Genomic DNA, 22,973 nt, shown 5'->3' on the forward strand with positions numbered 1-22,973 from the left:
ATGCGGCTGCTCTATGCACTTTCTCTTTATACCGCTAATAGCACATTGAATAGAATTATTTACTCTGCGCCTAACTCAATCAGTATTATGCAACAGTATTACCGATTGTTGCCTATTATACCATTACCTGGGTAGTTCCCGGTATATTTACTTTCTGTTGTGACATACTGGAACTAGAACAAGTTAAGCTTTTGCTCTCTGTTAGGGTCAAAGTAAATCCCTACGTATAATTGGCGAAATTATATACTAATGGAGCTGGACCTAGCCAGTCATTTTTTTTTTCTCTGCATAATAGGACTTACGTCGAATATTACAGTAAATGGCACGGAAGCATAGTCTGATCTGAACACCGTTGAATTGCTTGCTTGCTTGTAGGTCAAGCAGAAGATGGTTGTCAAGTGATACACTCGCGGTTCAAGCCCACTTTATACTTTCGAACTAATACTTCTCTCTAGCTATATTCGTATCAGATTTTCCGTAGTCAAATGCTTCAGAAGGAAGACTACCCGTCATTGTCTTTAGAGGTTATACAAATATGTGTCGAGGCCATGTAAAACGGGCCATATTTCAATTGACTCTTAACTCTGTAAACAGAATAAGCAGCGCATTCTATAGATCCAGATCTATTCTAAACATAAACCATGACGCTTTTCCTCGTGCGAACTCTAATATGTCGTTGCCAGACGGTCACTCCCGCCTCCGTCTCTTGACTTTTAAGTATTCTTTCATTTCTTTTCCTTTCATTTACAGTCTGGAGCCGTTGCGTTCGGGGATATCCTCAATCTTGTTGGGGATTTCCTCCGCTCTCATCTTGCCCTCGAGGATTCCTGCGGAGGGGTTAGTCACTGAGCTGAGATATTGATCAAGGAGCAGGAGTGGTTCACTTACTTTGGACGGCGGTAAACAGGGGGAATTCTTCCTCGAGTCCCTGCTTCTTCAGGAACTTGTTGACCTCCTCAGCGGTCGATGTACCCTGGAGCTTCTGTCCATTGAGCTCTGCCTTTTCGACCTCCTCGATGCTCTGGCCCCTCTGGACGCTTAACTTGGCACAGCGGAAGTTACGACCGCCGTTGCAGCTAGTGATCAGATCTGCCACACCCGCACTTTCTTGCAAGAATGTCTTGGAGTCAATGGTGGCGCCGAAAAATCGTTCACCAAACTTCACCATCTCCAGCAGGCCAACGCGCATAACAGCTGCCTTTGCATTGTCACCCCAGCCCAAGCCTTCGACCCAACCGGCGGCCAGAGCGATTATGTTCTTGAGAGCACCTCCCAGTGAGACTCCCGCGACATCGTCCACAACACGAACGTGGAAATAAGGGCGGTGGAAGAGGGTCTTCCACAGAGTGTGGTCAACAGGGGGGTACTCGTTTGGCAGTGCTCGCAGCTTCACCTCCGCGAACTGGCCCGAGGTGTCCTTGTGCTCGAAATGGATCACGTCCTCTGAGGACGCCGAGGGCGACGGGGCCTTAGAGTCCAAGGGGGGCGAGTGATAGGCAATACTGGTCTCAGACCAGAGCTCCTTCGCAACCTCAGTTGCAATATTCGCGCCAGAGAGCGCACCACAGTAGATTCCGAGCTTCTTGCCAATGGTCTCCGAGAACAGGCTCACACCTTCCTCATTCACGTCGACACCCTTAATGCAGGAGATACCACGGGCGTACGGCAAGATCTTCCCCTTCAGCTGGTCGCAGATCTTGATGATGAACTGGTGTGGCACGTTGAAGATCAGGATGGTCGCATCGCGGACTGCGTCTTCCACCGAAGGGTTGGCGTGCAAGTTCGGGGGCAGCGCAATCCCGGGCAGGTACTTGATGTTCTCGTGGAAGTGGTTAATGACCTCCGTCAAGTTCTGTGGCCCCTGGCAGAGAGGGTCGGAGGGGTCGTAGTGCTTCGAGTCCTTGGGTACTTCCACCTTCTCCTCGAACACCCACATCTGCACATCCCGCTGGAAAGTATCACTGTGTGCGGCTGTGTTCTCAGCAGCGATCTTTGCAATGGCCGAACCCCTGTATTTTTGTCAGCTCTCCTGCGCCCTGTCTTCTCCCCCATGTGGTTGGTTCTGCTTACCAGTTTCCAGAACCGATAACGGCCACCTTGTGCTTGCGCTGGTAGGTTTGAGACGGCATCTTGTCGGGTAATGGAGCGTATGTTGTGAACGATTGGGACAAACTACGTTGGAATCGTAGCGCTGAGGCAAGAACGGGGGATTTATGGTAATCAGGGCGTTTCGAGGGGGGCAATGAGTTACAGCACCTGGTGGTCAGGAACCGCTGTAATAAGAGCTTGGGTCGAGGAAATAACGTCCGAGCAGGAAGCCAACGCACTGACACGGTCATCCAAAGGACGATAATAGAGTGGAGAGGATTAATTAAATCACAGTGATTTCACAGGGGCAGAGTTGGATTAATTATAGCCAGGAATCCGTGATGTCAAGTGTGCCAGAGAATAAGTAAAGGACAACCAACACTGGGAAAGATCCCGGGCCAGCAATACAGCTACGTCAGTTGTGGGCCGCTTTTTTTTCTAGGGTCCTCCAGCACGCACGTGAGTGGTGTACCGAATGCGGCACCGATCTTATCGCCTCGGTGAGGGGAGAGAGAGATTTGGAGTTCGGACCACTGTGCTCAGAAGAGAGAGATCTACATATCGTTCATAACTAATTCACTTGTGAGCTCTGATGGTCTGCTCGACAACCGAGGGAACTCCAGATGAACACGGAGTCCATGCCTATATTACCCGATATGATCAACTTCCGCAGAACGGATACGGAATAGCCTGGTAGAACAAGGGCGCAGGCAACTAGATTATTCTGAATTTACAATGCTATTCAGTACCTAACTAACTATGTCCTGAAATGACAATTAGTATCTGCATCTGCAAACACAGTTAGCTCTTTATTTACAATGGGGTATCTCTATCCATGGCTAGGTACATAGCCACGTAAAGACCTAGACAGTAGCAATCACTTCATCGGAGCGGTGCACTGGGCTTTTTGGCAGGCTCCGGCCAGAGTTGAGCCCTGAGTATCAAAAATTCGCCGTCTCTCAACGGGACAATTGCCGTCCTCAGCGGTGTGTCACGCGAGAACTCTCTATTCCAGTATGCAAATGCTCGCTGTCACGCCCGGAGGGAGAAGAAAGTAGAAACGACGCGTGTGCTCGCTGGTTTGTACGATATAAATCAGTAGTCCGAGTCGCTATCAGCGCGAATATTCCATCTGCTCGATATTCGCCTAAGGAGCGTGCTACAACTTGCGAGATTTCGTCTATACTTGGAGTCACTCATACTCGACGCATCTGGCGGTTCATCTGTTTTCCGATCTTATTGGAAGTATCCCTTCGCAGTCCGGTCTTACATGCGTCGATCAAGGGGAATGCTCAAGACCGTCGCAGGAAACACAATATGAAAATGTCGCGCAGGATACCGGCCACAAGCTGACCGTTGCTCAACCATGTCGGCCGACGCCATGGATATTGATTCGGATCATGCGCCGGACTTAACGACGTCTATGGTACGCAGCTCGGTGAGCGCTGACGTTGTATCAGCAGGCTTCTGCTCACCCCTGTTGACTACTCTGCATTCCAGATCCAATGCTGGCAGTCCATTAAGTAGAGTATGGAAGAGTAAACGAAGAAAGTTATCAAAGACAAATAATCCAATTGGATACATCAATCAATACTATGACCATAAGCAACTGCTGGCCAATAGCCAGCATAAAAGTGCCTTGTCACGCGACTACCAATAGCCAGTTATAAACGATAGATATAGTAATTCAAGCAGATAAACAGACCAAGAAATGTTAGATATGATAACCGCTATTACCGACTGAGTAGTCTAAACACCATGGATCGATCTATCAAGTATATTACTGTCGTTCATGTATTTTTGAGCCAATATATCGAGGACCTAATTGAACAGCATTACACATGAGTAGACAAGAGTAACAGCCGCATCGGTCGGACATTAACGGCGACAAATCCCGACCGACGTTCCTCGATGCCTCATTGTCGCTGAAAACATCTTCTACGAGCTTGCAATGACGTATCTTGAACGCAGCAAAGAGCTATCCGGTATGCTGAGCCGTTTTTCGATATTTCAAACACATACTTACGCGGCGGGGCGTCCCCGCTGAATTGGTGCGGAGAAGGTTGGAGTGCGGAGTAATTGGATCGTCTGCTCCTCAGAGATGAGCCCAGTGAGGATACTCAGACTGGTTGCGGATGAGGCAGCTCGGCCATGGGCAAAGGTCACCATGCGCGGTGATGTAGATCAGAAGGACCGCCACGGGCACACATCAACCAAGCGATTCTTCAGATTCGTGGAGGTGAAAGAGCAGATCGCATAGACCGTGGATTAGACGCATACTTGAGACGGGATCTAAAAGATGGATTGAAGGTAAAAGGGCCTGGGGTTAACGTTACACCCGCACGCCTTCATCTCCGTCAACCAACAGAGGTATTATTGCCTAAGATTCGAAAGCTGTGGGACTAGAGCGTCAACTTCTGCAGCAACAGAGACGGCCCGACATGGGTACATGCAAGACATCTGGGTTGCCGGGGCTATGCGGAAGGTGTATACTATTGCGGCTTGAGTAAAAAAGACATGCTTCAGTCAGCAGTAAATAGGGTAGAGATGTGTTGGACTGAAGAGGAAGTAAATGCTGCAATTGCAGATGAACTGAAAGCCATAGACGCTGGTGATGAGAACAAACAGGGTTATCTCCACCGTATGCTACGCATGATGCGCGTTTATCATACAGACTGGGGAAGAACCGGGTGATGTATAGGGATAGAGTGAGGCAGGGAGTAGGTTCGCAATAAACCGGCGGCTAAAAGACTATAGCCCTCTGTCAAACAACAGCCTAAGCTCCTCGAGGTTGTCTTGTGAATACAAAGCAGCCGATATTCGCAGGACTTATATTCGCCGTCATGTGATCAGAATTATGTGATTAGTCATCGAATGCGGAGCCCCACCGGGCACAGCATGCTCTATTCAGTGTATGATCAGTGAAACTTCGGAGCAGATAATACTGCAACGACATCTTGAAGCATGGTAAGTCAAACTCGATCAGATAGTAGTATGTATACTGACTCTGCAAGGCCCCTATACGCCCGAAGCAGCGGCAGACGTCCGCGAAGAAAACCGCCAGCGGACGAGGCGCGCTTTTCGAAGACGAGTTCCGTACAACGAAAAAAGACAAGCGCACCATCAAGCATTCCACCTTCGTTTCCAAGATCGAAAAGACCAATCCCAAGCCTGCCAAGCGGAGACGTGCCTCAAAAAAGCTCGTCGCTAACCTGGACTCGTTGGCCGATGCGCTACCAGATGCTGAGGAGACGGAACAAAATGGAGGCAACAGTCAGGTCAACATCATCAAGCATAAAACGTTGAAAACTCGGCCGGGCGCGATGAAGAGGAAGGAAAAGCTTGAAAAGATTGAACGAGATCGATTCGTAAAGAACATGGCTCAGTTGGCGGGCGTGGAAGCTGCAGCAGCAAAGTCAGACACCAATGCGGAGCAGCCTTCGGTGTCGAACCGGTTCGCAGCGCTGAGGAACTTCATCTCGCAGACGATGGAGCAGCAGCCGGCGTTCAAGAAGTGAACTCCTACGGCTATGTCCGAGATTTTGCATCTCGGTTCCTTTTTTCACTTATGCCATACCTTTTCAGGGATTGGTTCTGTCGACGCGACATCTCAAATTGCGCGACTGAATAGTCTTCCCAGGGTTGCACAATTTCCCTCGATCATTACTCCGAAGACTAGGGACTCCTTCAGCAACTCGTGCCGGGTTCATCGAAGCGTTGCGGCCACGCCCGTTGATACCCATGGAGAACTAGTCCGCTTAAAAATTTGTGCGGCTGCGATAAACCAGTGTAAACCCGACTAGGGAGAGACTACACGAGGTTTCTGGATATGATATGTCATGTATCCGAATAGAAGGGCGGAATGATCAAAACATTATCCTTTTAATTACGAAAGAATAAAAGTAAAAAAACTAATCCTGAAGCTGCTTGCTTGCTGTTATTGACCGGACTGGAGTTCGATCCTGGAGCTTATCAGAACATTATCAAACGTTAGTTAACGATACGTGATAACCAATTATTTCTTCGACCCCTGGTTGAAATCACGTGCTCTCGCTTCGCTTCGTGATGTAGAGACATTCATAAATGGCTAATTCTGGTATCAGAGACAGTTCGAATGGTAAAATAGAGAGCTGCGATGTACTTTAGTTCGAATAAAAATCGTAGTTGAATTTTAAGTACATTCCTGATCGGCACTAGAGACCTTTCCGTTAGGGAGTTTTGTTCCAACCACTCATTTCAATCCCAGGTAGTGTATATATCTCTTGTATTTGGGACTGCGCTTACGCTGCAGGCCCTCTTTTTAGGATATCAACCACATTTCTGGCCCAATCACCGGAACCATGGGGAAAGACAGACACACTTGCCACATCGTCCCTTGTCTTGACTGCGCTGGCGCGGGGTTCTGAGTAGAAATGAAACCACCTGCAAAAACGCCCAGGTCATTTGGCCGCGCAACATTGACAGTTCAAGTACTCCTGTATATCTGGATATTCTTTGATGAAAGATGGCCTGGCGCAGCAGACTCGGTTAGCAGTATTGGATACTGCAGAGGAGATCAATGTTTATCGCTCGGATAAGGGTAACCCCCGTTCTTACCAACAGAAGAACTGGCCATGGGGTCCGTAAAGTCTTGTTTTAGCACGGAGGACCTCATGCAAGGTAAGCAACAGAATCACTGCAAATCAGAGGCACAGCATAGACTAATAGACGAATATCCTGAGAGATAGGCCTGAAAACACTGAACAATGAAATGGGAAAGGACGAGATGCTGGCAGCGTTCGCACCCATCACTTTCTTATCCACCGGGGGCTTCCTTGCTCTCCGCTTCCTGAAGAACCGCCAAAGCACTGGCGATCTCGATTATCTCCTCGAACCGGAGTGGTCTATGGACAACGACATCAAGGCACCCCTGCATGATGCTATAAAGAGAGTCACGAGACGTCTAAACTTTGCCGATGACTGGCTCAACGACGAAATGGCCTTTTTTGTCCCCCTACGTTCTCGAAAACACCTATTCGACGAGGCTCAAAAACAAAATATTGTCCTTTGGCAGGGAAAGAACCTGCGCATTCTAGCCGTGCCACTGGAGTGGGCGCTGGAGCGAAAGTTGAGACGAATCCATGCTGGAGCTCAGGGACCGAAACGAGGGGCAGACATAAGTGACGCCGTCGCCTTGTTGAAACATATCAGGGACCGAAACGGGGGCAGATTAGACAGGGAGCGCATCCGGACTTTCAGTATGTGCTCATATGAACCGCCACCAAACCGACAGACCATGGATCTTGTCGCCTTCGCATATCGAAGGAAGTACAAAGAGGAAGTTTTCGTTTGAAGTGCCGAAGTTACCCACGACAGGACCATGGCACTTGTACTGAGATCACAGGACGAGAGCTTTTGCTCGTCTTTCACGATATCCCTTTGGGGTCGGCGTATAGTTGGAATCCATGAGCAGATTGACAATCGACACGCGGGCAGATGTGGAACAGTGGCTGGGAATGCACTGACACTACCATGCAGCCCTTGGAACCCAGGAAAAGTACTCGAATAGCCGATAAGGCGGTTTCTTTTCAGACTGTGTAGAAATAGCCTGTGTTGGTGACGATGTTTCGTTTTGCGAATATTGAGCTCTCGCCATCGGGTTCAAGCACCAATCTGCCCGACGAGTCAAGCATCTCTGCTGGCAGGTCTGCAATCGACATCAAATCAATGGCAGGGACATGTTCGGTCCAGAAAGGTCCTTTTTCTGGGACAAACGGTGGGAGCGGATCGTCGATCGACTCGCGGTAGATTCCTTTCCCGTTGCGCCTCATCCCAATACTTAGTCGCCAGTTAACGGCCTCAACAAGCTCCTCTATGATACAGGCGATAATGGCGTATCGTACTGGATCATCATCATGGGGATCTGGGATCTGGCCCAACGCCCATGACTTCCCAGCCTGTTTGAAGAAGTATTCAACCTCCTGCCACATTGCAATATGATGTCTCGCTGCCATAATCTCGTATATCCTGTAGACAGCCCGGATCGGAGTATCTCTCCAACGCCAGACCGGTATTGAGCGCATCTGCTTCAGGTTCCTAGCTTCCATTCGGGTCTGGAGCAGAGCGGTGTTGTTCATCATAGTCCTGAACGAGACCTGGTCGGGTAGAGGAAAGTACCATGATGGTAGAGGGATAAAGAGGCAAAACAAAGCTAACCAAGGATGTTGATGACAAGACCTGAGACGTTGAGCGCTTGCACGCAGTTGCAGCGGCGTCTCGAAATTGCGGACGAACCTGCGCAGGCGATATCGCCAGGTTATCCGTGGTTTTTGTCGGCCATTGGATGGCATGTGTACAGCACCCAGAGTGAGCCCGGGACGTCAGAGCGGGTTTACGCTTCCTTTATCGCAGAGAATGAACATGGCCTTTCGAGCAGCTATTTACAACGATCAATAAATAAATATATGGAATAGAACAAGGATGGGCGGTGAACCCTCGCACTACTAAAGGCGGGTCCGTAAGTTGATGGTCAAAAATGGCATAGCGCAATTTCGCAAAGGCTATCGATAAGGTCGGAAAAGCATCAACCCCGCGAGCCTTGTTCGTTTGGTTGAATATTCCTTTTCTTCTATTGCGCGATCGAAGCACCAAGCATGGATGATCTAGAGTCCACGTACGCTTCACTGCGCGCGCAAATCACAGAGACAGAAACACGGTTGGCAGCCCTCAAACGCCAACTAGACAGTGCCGAGAAGACCCTTGCAGAGAAAGGAACGAACGAAACATCCGCTGCGACGTCAGACGGACAGCAGAGCCCACGGAAATGGCCACTTCTTGCAGAGGAGTATAGAAGGTACGGTAGACAGATGATTGTGCCGCAGATTGGACTACAGGGTAGGGTGTTCCTTTCCTCTTCATTTGTTCGGCGCCTGTGCTAAGTCTACCGGAATAGGTCAGTTGAAGCTTCGTTCATCATCAGTATTGATTGTCGGAGCTGGAGGTTTGGGATGTCCTGCAGCTCAGTATCTGGCGGGAGCAGGGGTCGGCACACTGGGCTTGGTGGATGGAGATGTCGTTGAACACTCAAACCTGCACCGCCAGGTTCTACATCGGACAAGGAACGTGGGCAAATTGAAAGTAGATAGTGCGATCGAGTCTCTTAAGGAGTATGATCCCGTTTGTATTTCCACGCCACCTGTTACACAGTATACTGATTCATATCCACTGAACTTAGGCTCAATCCGCACCCGAAGTATGTAGCTCATCGAGCTCATCTTACTCCCGAAGATGCCCCGGAAATCTTTAAGAATTACGATATAATCCTGGACTGCACAGATAACCCTGCTACACGATACTTAATCTCTGATACGGCAGTTCTCTTGGGGAAGCCGCTTGTTTCGGCTTCTGCGTTGAGAACGGAGGGTCAGCTCATGGTGTTGAACAATCCGCCTAAACCCCCTGGTGAGAAGTCCGGGGGACCCTGCTACCGCTGTGTTTTCCCCAAGCCTCCACCAGCGGATAGCGTTGTGAGCTGTGCAGACGGTGGGATCCTAGGTCCGGTGGTCGGAACTATGGGAGTGTTGCAAGCGTTGGAAGCCATCAAGGTCATCACCGGTTACGGCTCTGCGGACAATACGAATGGGGGACTGCCTGCCTCCCCCTCTCTGCACATATTCTCCGCATACTCTTCGCCCCCGTTCCGCACAATCCGTCTTAGACCGCGCCGTGCGAATTGCGCAGCTTGCTCGGCCGATGCCACCGTATCACTCGAATCTCTTCGCAGTGGCTCTACAGATTATGTCCTTTTCTGTGGTTCAGCGACTGCTCCCTCACTGCTTTCTCCAGAAGAGCGTATCTCAGCTAAGGAGCTCCAGAAGACGTTCGGTGACGGAACAGATGGGTTTGAGAACCGCGGACCTTGTACGGTCATAGATGTGCGTGACAATGTCCAATTTGACATATGCAGTTTGGATAAAAGCGTGAACATACCAATCTCGAAAATCTTGTCGTCTGCACCACAGCCCACATCCCATGATGGAAGGGAGCAATCCGGCCTTCCTGATTGGGTCCCTGCAGAAATAGCAACCGGCTCTGAGGGTCCGATATACGTAGTGTGTCGACAGGGAAACGATTCTCAAGTGGCTGTCAAGAAGCTCAAGGAGCTGGGTCTTGACAGAGAGGGATCCAGGTTCATCGGGGATATCCGCGGGGGTCTGCGCGCATGGCGGGATGAGGTCGACCCGGAGTTTCCGGATTATTGAAGACCTCTACATCGACTCCTGTCCCAGATGTGGCTGCAAGTCATGTTCTCGGATTCTGGGATCAACGGATGTCGATTGAATTACATAACATGTGAATCATATACACATTTCAGACGCCCATTAAAAATTAGATTATATGCAAGCATGGTCATCAACATAGGGGTATCACGTATTTCGGAAGAAAAGTCCAAGAGTATAGAATGCTCATGCGGTAACATTCACAGGCGCATTTTCCAACCACGCCCAGTCGACCGTCACCCTCCCCTGCTCGAGATTGGCCAATTTGGAAAAGACACTGCGCGTAGTGTCGATATCAGTCGCTTTGCAGCCGACGCCTGGGTATGACAAATTCGTTAGCCTTCGTTCAATTCATATATCCACCATACCACGGAAGTGGAAAGCCAAAGGCCAAGCATAGCATACATCTATCTACAACCTTGACATCCACACTCTTGCCATCTCGTCGTAGTCGAATTTTCAGTCCGCAAAGCGGATTCTGATTCGGATCCGAACCTTTCGAGGCAGCGTCAAAGACCAGATGTGATACTGCGCAGATGGAATCTGAAGCGGAACTGGTGATGCCGCAGGATCCGAGACCTGGGTCGTAGTAGGTTAGGTCGCCTGTGTAAGGGCCACCATGCGAGGTGGGTAAGGGGAGGTTGGAGACGCCACTACTGGTAAGAGTATGTATTAGTATAAAAAGAAAGGAGGTCCAGGAATATTACAGATGATGTATGTGATGAATGATATAAATAAGAAAGGAAAAAAAAGAGAGAGAGATCTGCGCAAAAACATACTTCTTCCCCACGGTCAAGCCTACAGCAAGACCAATGATCAGAGCCACGAGTATGACAGCTCCAATTCCACCTAGGAGTAATAGACGTTTTCGTCTGTTATTTGCGAAAGGCAATTTGATCTTCTTTTTGAAGATCGTGAATTCGCTCAACGCGACCCATTTTGGGGTTGTCTTTTCGCTGTCGTCCCGGTAGGTATGCGAGATGTCGCCGGTGTCATCTGGAGTCACGACTGGGGCCGTTGTCGCAGCTGGAGCATGCGATGTCTGTGCTGCCGCTGTTGCTCCAACTGGTTTACGCTTGGGGACCGAGGCCAGTGGGTGCTGCTGCGGCCGGCTCTGTTCGATATCGCGTTGTTCCATCGCCAATACTCGCAACTACGGAAGTAGATAGGTAGTTTCGATCAATTGGCGTCGCATTCTACGACAGGCGAGGAGGCGCAATTAGAACGATTGCGCTGGTTTTTGTTGGTGAGGCGCCCAGCAAGACGATGTCATAGCAACAGACCGTCAGGGGCCAGCAGTCTGTGTCTGTCGAGACGATCTTCGCGACGCAGGATATTATTATGTAGATAGTCTAGTTGGGCAATCCGAATCCGGGGAGAGCAGTTCAGGGGCTGGCCAATCATCTTGTCGGCTGAGGGTTGATATGTAGCTGAGTCATCTTATCGATCAATGTGAGGTTTTGCATCGCGTCTTTTGATAATGTCTACAGTAGTATAGAAAGTCATTCAGATACCGAAACCCTCTAGATAGTTATCGTGATCAGTTCCCTAACGTGATACCTGCAGCGCAATATCCAACACGAGCATTGCCATACAGACCGGACCAAGGGCCGGCAAGAATAAGTTAGCGGACATCTCGGCTGGGATACGATGCAATCATGAGAACCGTCTGTCTCGGCTTAATTGACAAAGATCGGACCGTGTGACATGGCAATTATCTGGTCTGACTCTGGGGATAAATGAGACTATATCACCACTATATCCATAACCCGTGTTAATTTAGCCGCGTCGTCTGCGCAGTCGGACTTGCTCCGGCCTGGCTTGTTCGATCGCGGGGTTGTCCGTTGTCGTGGGGGAGCTCGAGCTGTTGTTGCGGCCATGATCAATTGATCGTCAATTCCATCCGGTTGTATGATTTTCTATGGCGACATTTAATTCTCTTGTTTCCCCCACGGTCTCCTTTCTATCGGATACAATAATCATCATCATCAGCGTCAATTGCAGTCTACACGCATTTTCATGCTAAAGAACTGTTTTGGTTTACCTAGATATTATACCCCGCATACGTTATCGTCCTGAACTGCTTCAATAACAATGTCCACAAAGCCGACGGTAGGCTTTGTCGGCCTGGGCGCCATGGGCTTTGGCATGGCCACCCATCTGGTCAAACAGGGATATCCCGTCAAGGGATTCGATGTCTTTGAAAAGTCGCGCGAGCGCTTCCGGGAAGCTGGTGGCATCGCAGTCTCCTCGCTGCGGGAGTCGGCAGAAGGCAACCTGTACTATGTCTGCATGGTGGCCTCTGCACCGCAGGCTCAGGAGGTGTTATTCAACAAGGAGACTGGAATTGTAAATGGTTGGTACAGTATCTAGCTATTTCTTCTAAGGATGCTATGTGGTGGAATATTCTCTTGGCTGACTTGCCTATAGTTCTACCCCAGGGTGCAACATTCCTCCTCTGCTCAACCGTTCCCTCCTCCTATGCGCAATCGGTCGCACAGCAGCTCAAGGAACACGGCCGGGATGACATCTATTTCATCGACAGTCCCGTCTCCGGCGGTGCCAAACGAGCCGCGGATGGCACGCTCTCCATCATGGCTGGTGCGTCGGATGCAGCCCTGGAGAAAGGCAGATTTCTTCTACAGGAGATGTCAGACTCGAACAAGCTGTATCTTGTCCCCGGAGGCATTGGGGCTGGCAGCAACATGAAGATGGTCCACCAAGTCCTGGCTGGAATCCATATCCTCGGAGCCAGTGAAGCCATGGGCCTTGCGGCTAGATTGGGCCTGGATGCGAAGGAGACGGCGGATGCCATCATTAACTCAGAAGCTTGGACATGGATGCACGAGAACCGCTTTCCTCGGATGCTTGCAGAGGACTGGAACCCAGGTGCGAGTGCGCTGACAATTATTCTAAAGGATGTGGTAAGTGTAACGCCAGCTTGGTATTGGTTGTCAATATTTGATTGACATGGTCTCCTAGGGTATTATCACTGCCACAGCCCGCCTACACAGCTTCCCGACTCCTCTCTCCTCCACGGCCGAACAGACCTACCTCTCCGGTGTGCTTTTTGGCTATGGCCCGAAGGACGACTCCGCCATGGTCCGCCTGTACTTCCCCGACCCCATTGCCCAGGTTAGCAGCACGAAGTCTGCCGTCGAGAAGACCTCTGCTCTGAACCTGGTCAAGGCCCTCTTGGTCAACCTTAACATCGTTGCTGCCGCAGAAGCCATTGCCTTTGCACGCCACCTCAAGGTCGATCTGCAGCAGTTTTACGGTCTGGTGAACGAAGCTGCCGGTGCGAGCGCGCAGTTCAAGGCCCGGGGTCCAGAGATGATCGAAGGTCTGGAAAGCGGCGAGGCTCCTGTGGGAACTTTGACTGTAGATGACGCAGTCAACGAGCTTTCAACGGTTGTCGCAGAGGCGAGACTATTGAACTGCCCGCTGCATCTGGCTGCTGAAGCGCTGACCTTGTTCACGTTTGCGCAGAAGAGAGGGTACGGCAAGGAGGCGGCCGCGAGTGTGCTGAAGGTGTGGGAGAAATAGGGAGGCGTTCAATAAGCAATATTTCTTGGTTATATGTATATAGACATGTTCATTAGTGAGAATAACGATTGGCACAAAAGAGATGTTTGATCCATTATCAAGTGTGAGATTTAGTCCTATCTTCTGTTGCAAAAACCTTTCCCTGCCAACTTCTGCTTCAACCTCAATTGCTCTGAGTAGGACCCTCTGAAATCGTAGTTGAACAACAAGCGCTCATCAATTGCCACCACAACGATACCCAATGTCGCATCATCATTTCCACACGGAGCAATCCCCCTCAGCCCCTCTACTACTTATCGCCCCTCTCGATTCCCCCACTCTAATTAATCTTCCACCCCCACGAGATCCATCTAGACAATAAAAACAGTCCCTCCAGGCACAGAATCAAGAGATCAATTCTCGGAGTTACCCCGATCAAAACTCACGGACTTCCATCGGCGATTGACTGTGTCTGTTGATCTCCGTGTGATGTTGTTGTTCTTCCTCCCCCGCCCCCGCGGCATGATCGGATTGTATTCCGCGATCGTCCAGATGGATAATTTCAAGGAGAGAGTTATAAATGGGAATTGACCCGATTTTTACTGGTAAATTGTTTTTATCATACGCACGAGTCGTTTGACGTGCTTTGGATTTTCTGACGCATTATAGTTATATTAACCTATTACGCCGTTATCGGTTTACTTCTTCTTCTTCTTACCCCTCACTAGGCACGATTGTCCGCATCAACTTGATTAATCTGAAAGAAAGAAAAGAAGAAGAAATAACGAATCCAACATGCCTCACCCTTCCCTCAAAGATAACCGCGCCCTCTCTATCCTCGACAATGCCCTGGCTGGCGGCTACGGTATTCCCGGCATGTGCTGCTACAACGTCGAAGGCATCCTCGCGACCGTCCGCGCCGCCGAAGCGAAGCGGTCTCCAGCCATGATCCTCCTCTTTCCCTGGGCCATCCACTACGCCGACGGCCTGCTCGTCCACGCCGCCGCCGAAGCAGCCCGTAACGCCTCCGTGCCCGTCACCGTGCACATGGACCACGCGCAGACGCCCGAGATCATCCGTCGTGCGGCCGACATGGGCGGATTCGACTCTATCATGGTCGACATGTCGCATTACGACAAGGCGGAGAATCTGGCCAAGACGAAAGAACTCACGGCGTATTGTCACGAGCGGGGGATCGCCACCGAGGCTGAGCCCGGACGCATCGAGGGCGGAGAGGACGGCGTGGCTGACACGGCTGATCTGGAAGGCCTCCTCACCACCCCGGAGGAGAGTCAGGAGTTTGTCGATACGGGTATCGACTGGCTCGCGCCGGCGTTTGGAAACGTGCACGGCTCGTATGGTCCTCGGGGAATCCAGCTCGAGTACGATCGGTTGGACAGCATCAATCGCGCCGTGGGCGATAAGGTCCGGATCGTGCTGCATGGTGCGGATCCCTTCACGACGGAGATCTTCCAGAAATGCATCAAGCACGGCGTGTCGAAGATCAATATCAACAAGGTTATGAATAATGAGTACACGCGCGTGCAGGCGGAGAGGTCGGGTAAGGCGCCATTGACGACGGTTATTGAGGAGGCTACCACTGCCATGCAGAAGGCTGTGGAGAGGTGTATGGATATGGTCGGTTCGACGGGGAAGGCTTAGATAGATGGTGGTTGTAGAACGTACGAGCGACTTTTGGTTGTATATAGATGTCTCCACTGCATGAATTATGCTTACCTACTGTTTGGCGCAGAGCTTCTTCCGGAATGAATTTGAAATAGCACGTAGCTAATCAATGGAATATGAATATATTACTTTTCAAAAGAAATAATATACCACTCAGATGATAATATGTATACCCCCCGCATCAAACCAGATATGCACAACAAAGATATGATATATCCACATAGAACTCCCCCTATTCGAACGGGCAATCACAGAATGTTCAGATTGATTGGAATGCAGCCAAAGTTAATGAGTCCATTCTGCATCAATAAGAGTATCATATTAGCCTCTATCCACCATAATATAGAAAATGACCATGAGTGAGTGCGATTCATATTTGAATCCTGAAGGGAAGTAAGTAAGTTAAAAAGAAATCCAGCTTACGTATGTGTTATTCGAACAGCACACAGCGTTGGAGTTGCATCGGGTGCCCATATCGACGACCTCGCCGAGCGTAGTGATTGGTGTGCCTGGAATAGGTAATCAGCGTTAGTTAGCATCGTCGTTAAATATACATAGTAACAGATTGATTGCACTGCGTCGGACGAGCCGCGGATGATGGATATGGTTATACTAACAAGTCAATCCAACAGGACCTTTGGCCTCTTCGGGGCTGACGCCAATCTTGCTCAGAGTCGAAGCGACGTTCGTGTCATCGGTGTTGGCGATCGTCTCGCAGCAGTGTGCTTGCGCGTTGGCATCGCATCCGTCGCGGGCCGAGAGGATGTGGTTTGCGGGAAGGGCAGTCGCCGAGATGGCGAAAAGAGCCGTGGATAGAGGGATGAGGAAACGCATTGTGAATGGATTTTGGTTCACGCAAAAAAAAAAAATAAAGGTTACAGTTGTGGTTATGAGAACGAGTGGACGGGATTCTGGGGAAGGATTGTTTCTTGCACACTCTCGTGGTATTACTTATTATTTTCTATTGACCAGAAAGTCGGTTCCAGGTTTGGGATGCAGAAATATAAGTACTCATCAGAAAGCACCAGAGACTACGTACAAGGCTCCTTATTGTTACTCTGCTGCTAATTCGTATTTGATCGATCATCTCGGGTCCAAACAGGGAACTGGAAGATGGGGCTCGGAGGCGGGCTACTGCTAGTTAATCCCAATCCCCATCGCCAATCCTCCCATCTAGATCGGGCGAGGATGCAAGTTCCGTACTCCCTTGCGAGGTGTATAGCAAGCAGTAGTACAGTACAGTAATAGCTCACTGCTAGAGCTTGTCATGGCTGAGTCTTCCAACCACCCATTGGCCAGTGGTAATACTTTAGTGATGCAGGACGATCGATAGCATCTCACAAAGGCTTGAACTTCAGCATAAGTAAAGCACAGACGTGACGATCATGAGAGCTCGTCCGATCAGGGGAAAATCAGGAACCAGCAGGACTATCTCAGCCACCGACGATGAACCGAGATGCAGCGACCTACCAGAGATGGCGATCGGGAATAGGCTGTGGGGAGCTGCTCGTCTTAGTTTCGAGATCACCAAAAAGTCAATTCTCGGTGCGGACGCACGGATTCTGTCCCGGTTGGTATTATTTATTGTTGGACTGGTTGGAAGTAACAATGACTAGAGTGAATTAATCAGTCAGACTGGTCAGATATATAATTATGTAGTGGGGGATGGATGAGTTGTTGTTATTGTGAGGCGCCCTGGTTTGTTGTTTGATCCTGTGGGGTTGGAAAAGGAGAGATACGTGTGTGCTGTTTGACTGCGCGCATGCTTTTTCCCGTCAATATGTAACCACTCCGTTCTGTTAATTATTTGCCAAGTAAAATTTGTTCTTCAGAGAGTGATATGTGGATAACCTGAAAAAGCTCTGAGCTTTGGTCCCAACATCGAATCGACATGTCTGCAAGGGGTACTTAATTAATCGGCGATAAACAGAGGGATAGTTAGGCTTGGTGCCGAAGGTAGAGCGGTAGCACACTCTCAATGCCTGCCTGATATTAGAACTTCGATACTTCTGTCTCACGATCAACTCTATTCTTTTGATATCATTTCAGGTGGTATGGACGAAGAGATAGATGTCTCTGCTTTGTTTCTGTAGAAGAGCGAATAACTAGACTAACTAGCTTAGTTAAAGAAGTCAATGCCTCAGGTGTCTGATTTGTCAGCAGATCCGTACTCGATGTTATTTTGCCCAGCGAGATCCATGACAGCCATCCAACCCGAAGGAAAAAAGCGGGAATCTCACTTTTGTTATCACTTTTTCTCTAGTCTGATGTGGTGCGGGTGGGAAGGTGTTAAGCATGGTCTCTTGATATGCGCCCGTTCCAAGTCCTGCGATTATCATGGACGACAACCCAGCTCCCTCGTCGACAGAAAGCAACACCCAGCTTGCTGGCCAAGCATGTTCAAATTGCAAAGGAAGTAAGAAGAAATGCGATAGGACTCTACCAAGCTGTAGCCGTTGCGTAAGGTAATACAATTCTTGGTGTCTAGAAATTCTCTCCATACCCCGCACTTCAGCGCTGACTCGTCAGACAGACAGTCGATTACATGCACGTATGATGTGCACTCTTCGAGGAGCGCTGTTGCAAGATTGGAATCCAAATTGGATGAGGTCTACGCTCGCTTAGATAGACTTGAATCGTCTATTCTTAATACTCAAAATGGCGACTCTGAAATGCCGACTGTCGCGCCGACATGCTCTGAGCCGGCAGCTCCCTACCATCACCGTGACGGTGACACAGATGCACCAAAATGGGAATTCAATTCTTCTCTATTATCATCACAGATGAACTCTCTGCTACTTAACAGCATGAGACAAATACTGCAGGAAAATCTCACCACAGAAAAGCAAGTCCTGGAGAAATACCTGCAAACTGTCCATCAGTGGCTACCAATCGTTCCATCAGCAGACGTTTTGAGAGCAGTCGACAACGAAGAGCATAATGAGCTAAATAAAGGATGTGCACTGCTCATATTATCAATGTTTCTTGTGACGGAAAAGCAGTCCCATACTGCAAACGCAGTTTGGAAGACTGACTGTGTATACCGGACATGTAAAAACCAGTTCGCGACGTTTCTGTCGTCCGGAGAGACGAGTCTTTACGCTGTGCAAGCAGGAGTCTTGATCACGTTGTTTGAATATACTCAGGATCTCATTGATGATGCATATACTACCTTGGGTATATGTGCGAGGACTGCTCATACGCAGGGATTCCATCAGCTACGGCCTTCATCCCTTAGCACGCAAAGAGATGTTTCTGCACAAATTGGAGCACAGCACAAAACGTGGTGGGCTATCATTATGCTGGAAAGGTAGATATCTATACCCACTAGCCACAGCGTCCTCGCTAACTGAATGCAAGATATATCAACACACCGGTCCTCGAGAAGCCTCGCCAGCCAATGATCACTGCTACAGAGAATGAAATGACTCTGATAGATATCCCCGAGGCAGCCGTGTTCTCATCGCCTGCTGATTTGTTCACCCTCGAGGCAGAGGCTGTCACCCTTTTAAACAAGGTGCATGAATTCATGCGAGAGCATGGGACAAACGACACTCTACCGTTTCGACAGGCTCTGGATATTGACCGTGGACTTACTGCTCTGCTATGCAAGCTTCAGCTCCGCCAGTATTGCGCGATACCCTTCCGATATTGCTTTGCTAGTCTTACCTGGTAAGTATTTCTGTACGCTATCACCATGCCAACACTGACGGCCGGGACAGCGCTTCACTTCTTCTCCACACGCTCTGTCTTTGCAAGGCCAAGGCAATGGGTGAAAAAAGCTATATCGAGATATCCATGATAAGTCTTCAGGACAATCTATTCGGTTCGACCGCCGCCGTTAAACCTATGCTGGCAGCCATTTCCAAGGGCACTATTGCCATCGAGTCGATCAATCCCTTCTGGAGCCGTATTGCTCTCCAGGCCGAGCTGACACAGCGGGCAATCATCGAAGATCCAACGCAGAGGCATACTCTTTTCGTAGAACTGCTGCAAGTTCTGTCTAGCAGATATAAGATCGCAGGTGAGTTATACCCAACAATATGACGGACGGCAATCCTAACAACGCAGTAGAGAGCTTTCTACGTCTGCTGTGTAATTCGCACCATCACACGGAGCATGACGCTTCGTCTCAGCATTAGTCACGACATGTATCAAACGTCCTTTCAAGTGGTGTTCACAAAAGAGACTTGACAGTGTTCCTCAAGATTTAGATTCTATGATTGTCTTAGTTACAGCATGCGGGAGCATGTCGCATGAGCCCAGTCATGCTTGGAACACGAAGTTCTTGGTTCGTTGTAAAGTAATGCCCCCAGCATTCAAGTCTAACAATGTCCCTCTAGGCGGTACGCTGCAATTCTCACAATGGCGACTTTCTTTATTTATTTGGCACCGACACCGGCGATGTGCTCGTAGAAGGACTTGCCCTGAATCTCGGCGACCTGAAGCTCGAGCTCACTGGGCTGACGACTTCCATCAGGCCCGGCCTAGAGTCATTTTATCAGCAACAGCTTCTTCTAACTAGTAAGGGAATAAACGGATCACGCACAAAGGTACCAGCACCCCAGGGGCTGCCGCCGTGGATCTCCGACAGGTTGCTCAGCAGGTGTCCGGCGGTCTTATACCCCAGAGGAACATAGGTTATTCCGTGGTGAGCCAGAGTGCTCATGGCCGCGAGAGCGGTCGATTCCTGACCACCACCCTGCGTACCCGTTGAGATAAAAAGACCGGCGAATTTGCCGTAGTAACCTCCCTTGGCCCAGATACCACCCGACTTGTCCCAGAATGCCTTCCACTGCGCGGGGAAGTTACCGTAACGCGTGGGAATACCAAGGAGGAAGCCGTCGTAATCCAGCAGCGTATCCGGCTCAGCGATGGGGTAGTCGGGCTTGGGAGGTGCCTTCATCATGCTGAGAACGTTATCGGGAAGGGTCTCGGCGATCCTATGATGAGCGATGTCAGTGGACAATTGCTTCGGGCTGTGCTTTATCCAGATAGTCCGTACTGGAAGATATCGGCCTTGCCGCCCGCGGTGAGAATCCCCTTGTGCTGAGCCTGGGCCAGCTTCACGGTGTGGCCGTACATGGAATACTGCGCGTATCAGCCATCGTTAGCGACAAGGACGTCATAGGTAGATCGCGGAACTGGTCACGACATACGAGGACGATTGCGATTCTGGGCGCCATGGCTGCTGATTTAGTCGAAGGAGAAGCAGGAAGAAAGCTTCAAGATATCGAGGGAAAGAAATGGTTCAGCACTCAGGGTCGTAGAGCTGCGATTGCGAAGCTATATACTCCGTGGACTATCAAAGGAAATACGGAAATAAGTACGTCGTTGAGCTCCACTCCACTCAGACCTCACTATTGCAACACACCGTTTTCTCCAAACTTCTTTCGGGTCGACGAAGACTTCGCCAACCGAGCCCACATAATAATTCAGTCGACGGTTCCAATTTCTACGACTCTTTTCTGCTCCATCTACCGCTCATCGTCGTGAATGGTTGAGATGCTGTCCATGTCTGGAGCTCCGCTGCGGGATGTCCCGCCATGACATCGTCCATGACCGCGTTCGGCTCTCGTCCGGTAGGTAATTGGATACCTTACCACGACGCGATCCTCTTCTATAACGGTAACTAGCACATACGGAGCTAGTGAACTGCTATCTATTAATATTCTCGACCTTGTCGGATTCAGGAGTCCAGTTATCCACAAGAGACCATCGGCGACGGCGGCCGCCCGCTGACAAATGATGCCAAGTCTGGACTCTCTTTTGTTCTCCAGCGACGACTCTCAACCGCCAACTAGATAGTCTACTTATGGTCTCGGATACGTCAAGATAGACAATCCTGGCTAGTTCATCGCTAGAGCATGCTTCGTCGAGGAGCACAAGGTAGATTCTCGCTGGTGCTTGACAGGTTAGATGGCCTTTACCAGATAACTAAAATGACCTCTGTTGTTCAAACTCAACATACAGCATTGCAAGACCTTCAAGATCAATACAATACTTACTGTCATTTTAACTGCTCTGCTATACATTAATATATCATTCTTTCAAACAACCCCCGCATAATGCTAGACCGTCCCTGACCTAAAGCAGATGTGTTATAACTTCATTGAAAAAAAAAAAAAAAAAAAAAAAAAAAACCAGGGACATATATCTAGGGATAAATATAAGTTTAAACGCCCCTAGAACTTGAAACAAGTAAGCAATTCAAGGTGTTTAAGTCTGTGAGAATTTAAGATTACAGAAGCAAAGACCTTGGAAAGGCATTTAATACGGGAATTGAATCTGAATTGCTTAAAGAACTAGAGGGTACTAACATCTATCTGTTTATGCCTATAGGCTTTGTCCGAAATTCCTGCTGTCAGAAACAGATCTGAATTACTGTTTCCAAGCATTCGATAGTTCTAGCGTGTGTTCTTTAATCTGGCAACTACGGGTAAATCTAGGTAGCTTCCCGTTGCAGCTACTATCCGGTTTGCAGCTCGCCCCTACAGAAGCCGTAAGCGCTAACAACGTCAGACCTATGCTTCCGTGCTATTTGATATTCGACACAGTAAGTACTACACATGGCACGCTCAGGATAAAAAATCCGCATCTTTGGCGAATTTAACCCTGTCAGCTAGGCGGAAACATGCTGCTATTGAGACGCTACTTTATATTATCACCCAAACCAAAAGCAAAAGACGAAGGGAGCGGCGATAACTTACACTACTCCAACTCCAAAAAGTCATGGATAGCCCCACCTTCTTCTGCCAGTTCATGTGGAGAGACCAGATAGTTCTTTGCGGCAAGGACACCATTGTATAATATCAGTAATTACTTGGATGCTTACTGATGCCAGCATGACTTTGGGTAATGAGTAGCATTTGCTTGGAAGGTAGAACTCCCAGATAGCTCTGTGTGGGACGCACTGCATGTTTAGGAGGTTATGCAGCAAATTCCCCATACACACCAAACTGTTATGATGACCACACAAGCCCACCAGAATATGTTCCTCGTTTTATTGATAGGGACTAAAAGTTGACACCAGTTAAGTAAAATAGCTATCTTCAGGAGAGGCAGGATAGCCGAGTAACAGCATCCGTATATCAGAACAAGCTAGGTTCCGTCGGTCCAGAGTTTCTACAGCAAGACATGAGAATCTATATCAAATGGTTCAAGCGCAGGCTGACCACGTATAATGTTGCATGGAGAAGAAGTACGGAAGAAATGGAGAAGAAATATAGTAGACTGGGGCCTACACAGAGCCACTCTTGGTATGTCTTAACTTCCAAGGTCCAAGTTGGGCTCGTAGTCCACATCACAGCACAGTCAGTCCCCATGTGTTTCGTACTCCGTACTCTATTATACAATGAGGCTGAATGAACGAAAAGTCGTATTCCTTTGGCCCTGTGGGCCACGTATATCTGCCAT

The 22,973-nt window shown here is 49.3% G+C and overlaps 12 protein-coding genes across 12 annotated transcripts; 6 read left to right on the plus strand and 6 right to left on the minus strand.

Moving 5' to 3' along the window:
- Positions 1 to 349: 349 nt before the first annotated feature.
- On the minus strand, positions 350 to 2,611 carry C8Q69DRAFT_460086 (putative glycerol 3-phosphate dehydrogenase). Its single transcript, XM_028630128.1, has 3 exons — positions 2,071 to 2,611; positions 889 to 2,009; positions 350 to 827 (listed from the first exon to the last, which is right to left on the minus strand). Exons 1-3 carry the CDS (start codon positions 2,337 to 2,339, stop codon positions 745 to 747), a joined length of 1,473 nt encoding a protein of 490 aa, XP_028488401.1. The 5' UTR covers positions 2,340 to 2,611; the 3' UTR covers positions 350 to 744.
- Positions 2,612 to 4,999: 2,388 nt separating this feature from the next.
- Positions 5,000 to 5,638, plus strand: C8Q69DRAFT_182742 (ribosome biogenesis protein SLX9-domain-containing protein). Its single transcript, XM_028625883.1, has 2 exons — positions 5,000 to 5,055; positions 5,103 to 5,638. The coding sequence occupies exons 1-2, from the start codon at positions 5,053 to 5,055 to the stop codon at positions 5,604 to 5,606; spliced, it is 507 nt and encodes a 168-aa protein (XP_028488402.1). The 5' UTR covers positions 5,000 to 5,052; the 3' UTR covers positions 5,607 to 5,638.
- A 628-nt stretch (positions 5,639 to 6,266) lies between these two features.
- Positions 6,267 to 7,538, plus strand: C8Q69DRAFT_182744 (hypothetical protein). The gene is made up of 2 exons (XM_028625884.1): positions 6,267 to 6,747; positions 6,816 to 7,538. The coding sequence occupies exons 1-2, from the start codon at positions 6,702 to 6,704 to the stop codon at positions 7,418 to 7,420; spliced, it is 651 nt and encodes a 216-aa protein (XP_028488403.1). The 5' UTR covers positions 6,267 to 6,701; the 3' UTR covers positions 7,421 to 7,538.
- C8Q69DRAFT_182747 (hypothetical protein) lies at positions 7,538 to 8,525 on the minus strand. The gene has a single exon (XM_028625885.1). It carries the CDS (start codon positions 8,415 to 8,417, stop codon positions 7,656 to 7,658), a length of 762 nt encoding a protein of 253 aa, XP_028488404.1. The 5' UTR covers positions 8,418 to 8,525; the 3' UTR covers positions 7,538 to 7,655.
- Positions 8,526 to 8,595: 70 nt separating this feature from the next.
- Positions 8,596 to 10,499, plus strand: C8Q69DRAFT_182764 (sulfurtransferase uba4). The gene is made up of 3 exons (XM_028625886.1): positions 8,596 to 8,961; positions 9,020 to 9,233; positions 9,302 to 10,499. Exons 1-3 carry the CDS (start codon positions 8,721 to 8,723, stop codon positions 10,326 to 10,328), a joined length of 1,482 nt encoding a protein of 493 aa, XP_028488405.1. The 5' UTR covers positions 8,596 to 8,720; the 3' UTR covers positions 10,329 to 10,499.
- Positions 10,431 to 11,705, minus strand: C8Q69DRAFT_182768 (riboflavin aldehyde-forming enzyme). The gene is made up of 3 exons (XM_028625887.1): positions 11,126 to 11,705; positions 10,752 to 11,002; positions 10,431 to 10,663 (listed from the first exon to the last, which is right to left on the minus strand). The coding sequence occupies exons 1-3, from the start codon at positions 11,482 to 11,484 to the stop codon at positions 10,533 to 10,535; spliced, it is 741 nt and encodes a 246-aa protein (XP_028488406.1). The 5' UTR covers positions 11,485 to 11,705; the 3' UTR covers positions 10,431 to 10,532.
- A 735-nt stretch (positions 11,706 to 12,440) lies between these two features.
- C8Q69DRAFT_505380 (oxidoreductase) lies at positions 12,441 to 13,892 on the plus strand (the record flags this gene model as incomplete). Its single annotated transcript, XM_028632702.1, has 3 exons — positions 12,441 to 12,702; positions 12,777 to 13,270; positions 13,329 to 13,892. The coding sequence occupies 3 exons, from the start codon at positions 12,441 to 12,443 to the stop codon at positions 13,890 to 13,892; spliced, it is 1,320 nt and encodes a 439-aa protein (XP_028488407.1).
- Positions 13,893 to 14,247: 355 nt separating this feature from the next.
- On the plus strand, positions 14,248 to 15,628 carry C8Q69DRAFT_182792 (putative fructose-bisphosphate aldolase). The gene is made up of 2 exons (XM_028625888.1): positions 14,248 to 14,476; positions 14,541 to 15,628. Exon 2 carries the CDS (start codon positions 14,667 to 14,669, stop codon positions 15,531 to 15,533), a length of 867 nt encoding a protein of 288 aa, XP_028488408.1. The 5' UTR covers positions 14,248 to 14,476; positions 14,541 to 14,666; the 3' UTR covers positions 15,534 to 15,628.
- Positions 15,629 to 15,673: 45 nt separating this feature from the next.
- Positions 15,674 to 16,565, minus strand: C8Q69DRAFT_460100 (hydrophobin). The gene is made up of 3 exons (XM_028630129.1): positions 16,175 to 16,565; positions 15,981 to 16,066; positions 15,674 to 15,856 (listed from the first exon to the last, which is right to left on the minus strand). The coding sequence occupies exons 1-3, from the start codon at positions 16,389 to 16,391 to the stop codon at positions 15,806 to 15,808; spliced, it is 354 nt and encodes a 117-aa protein (XP_028488409.1). The 5' UTR covers positions 16,392 to 16,565; the 3' UTR covers positions 15,674 to 15,805.
- Positions 16,566 to 17,534: 969 nt separating this feature from the next.
- On the plus strand, positions 17,535 to 19,905 carry C8Q69DRAFT_182871 (hypothetical protein). Its single transcript, XM_028625890.1, has 6 exons — positions 17,535 to 18,022; positions 18,091 to 18,867; positions 18,918 to 19,229; positions 19,280 to 19,581; positions 19,632 to 19,848; positions 19,901 to 19,905. Exons 1-5 carry the CDS (start codon positions 17,895 to 17,897, stop codon positions 19,697 to 19,699), a joined length of 1,587 nt encoding a protein of 528 aa, XP_028488410.1. The 5' UTR covers positions 17,535 to 17,894; the 3' UTR covers positions 19,700 to 19,848; positions 19,901 to 19,905.
- C8Q69DRAFT_182852 (NADH-quinone oxidoreductase) lies at positions 19,547 to 21,083 on the minus strand. The gene is made up of 4 exons (XM_028625889.1): positions 20,717 to 21,083; positions 20,563 to 20,648; positions 20,107 to 20,500; positions 19,547 to 20,044 (listed from the first exon to the last, which is right to left on the minus strand). Exons 1-4 carry the CDS (start codon positions 20,741 to 20,743, stop codon positions 19,940 to 19,942), a joined length of 612 nt encoding a protein of 203 aa, XP_028488411.1. The 5' UTR covers positions 20,744 to 21,083; the 3' UTR covers positions 19,547 to 19,939.
- A 795-nt stretch (positions 21,084 to 21,878) lies between these two features.
- Positions 21,879 to 22,585, minus strand: C8Q69DRAFT_460109 (hypothetical protein). The gene is made up of 3 exons (XM_028630130.1): positions 22,184 to 22,585; positions 22,080 to 22,113; positions 21,879 to 22,006 (listed from the first exon to the last, which is right to left on the minus strand). Exon 1 carries the CDS (start codon positions 22,504 to 22,506, stop codon positions 22,318 to 22,320), a length of 189 nt encoding a protein of 62 aa, XP_028488412.1. The 5' UTR covers positions 22,507 to 22,585; the 3' UTR covers positions 21,879 to 22,006; positions 22,080 to 22,113; positions 22,184 to 22,317.
- Positions 22,586 to 22,973: the final 388 nt, after the last annotated feature.

The sequence above is a fragment of the Paecilomyces variotii genome, assembly GCF_004022145.1.
Source record: "Paecilomyces variotii strain CBS 101075 chromosome Unknown C8Q69scaffold_2, whole genome shotgun sequence".
NCBI classification, from domain to species: Eukaryota; Fungi; Ascomycota; class Eurotiomycetes; order Eurotiales; family Thermoascaceae; genus Paecilomyces; species Paecilomyces variotii.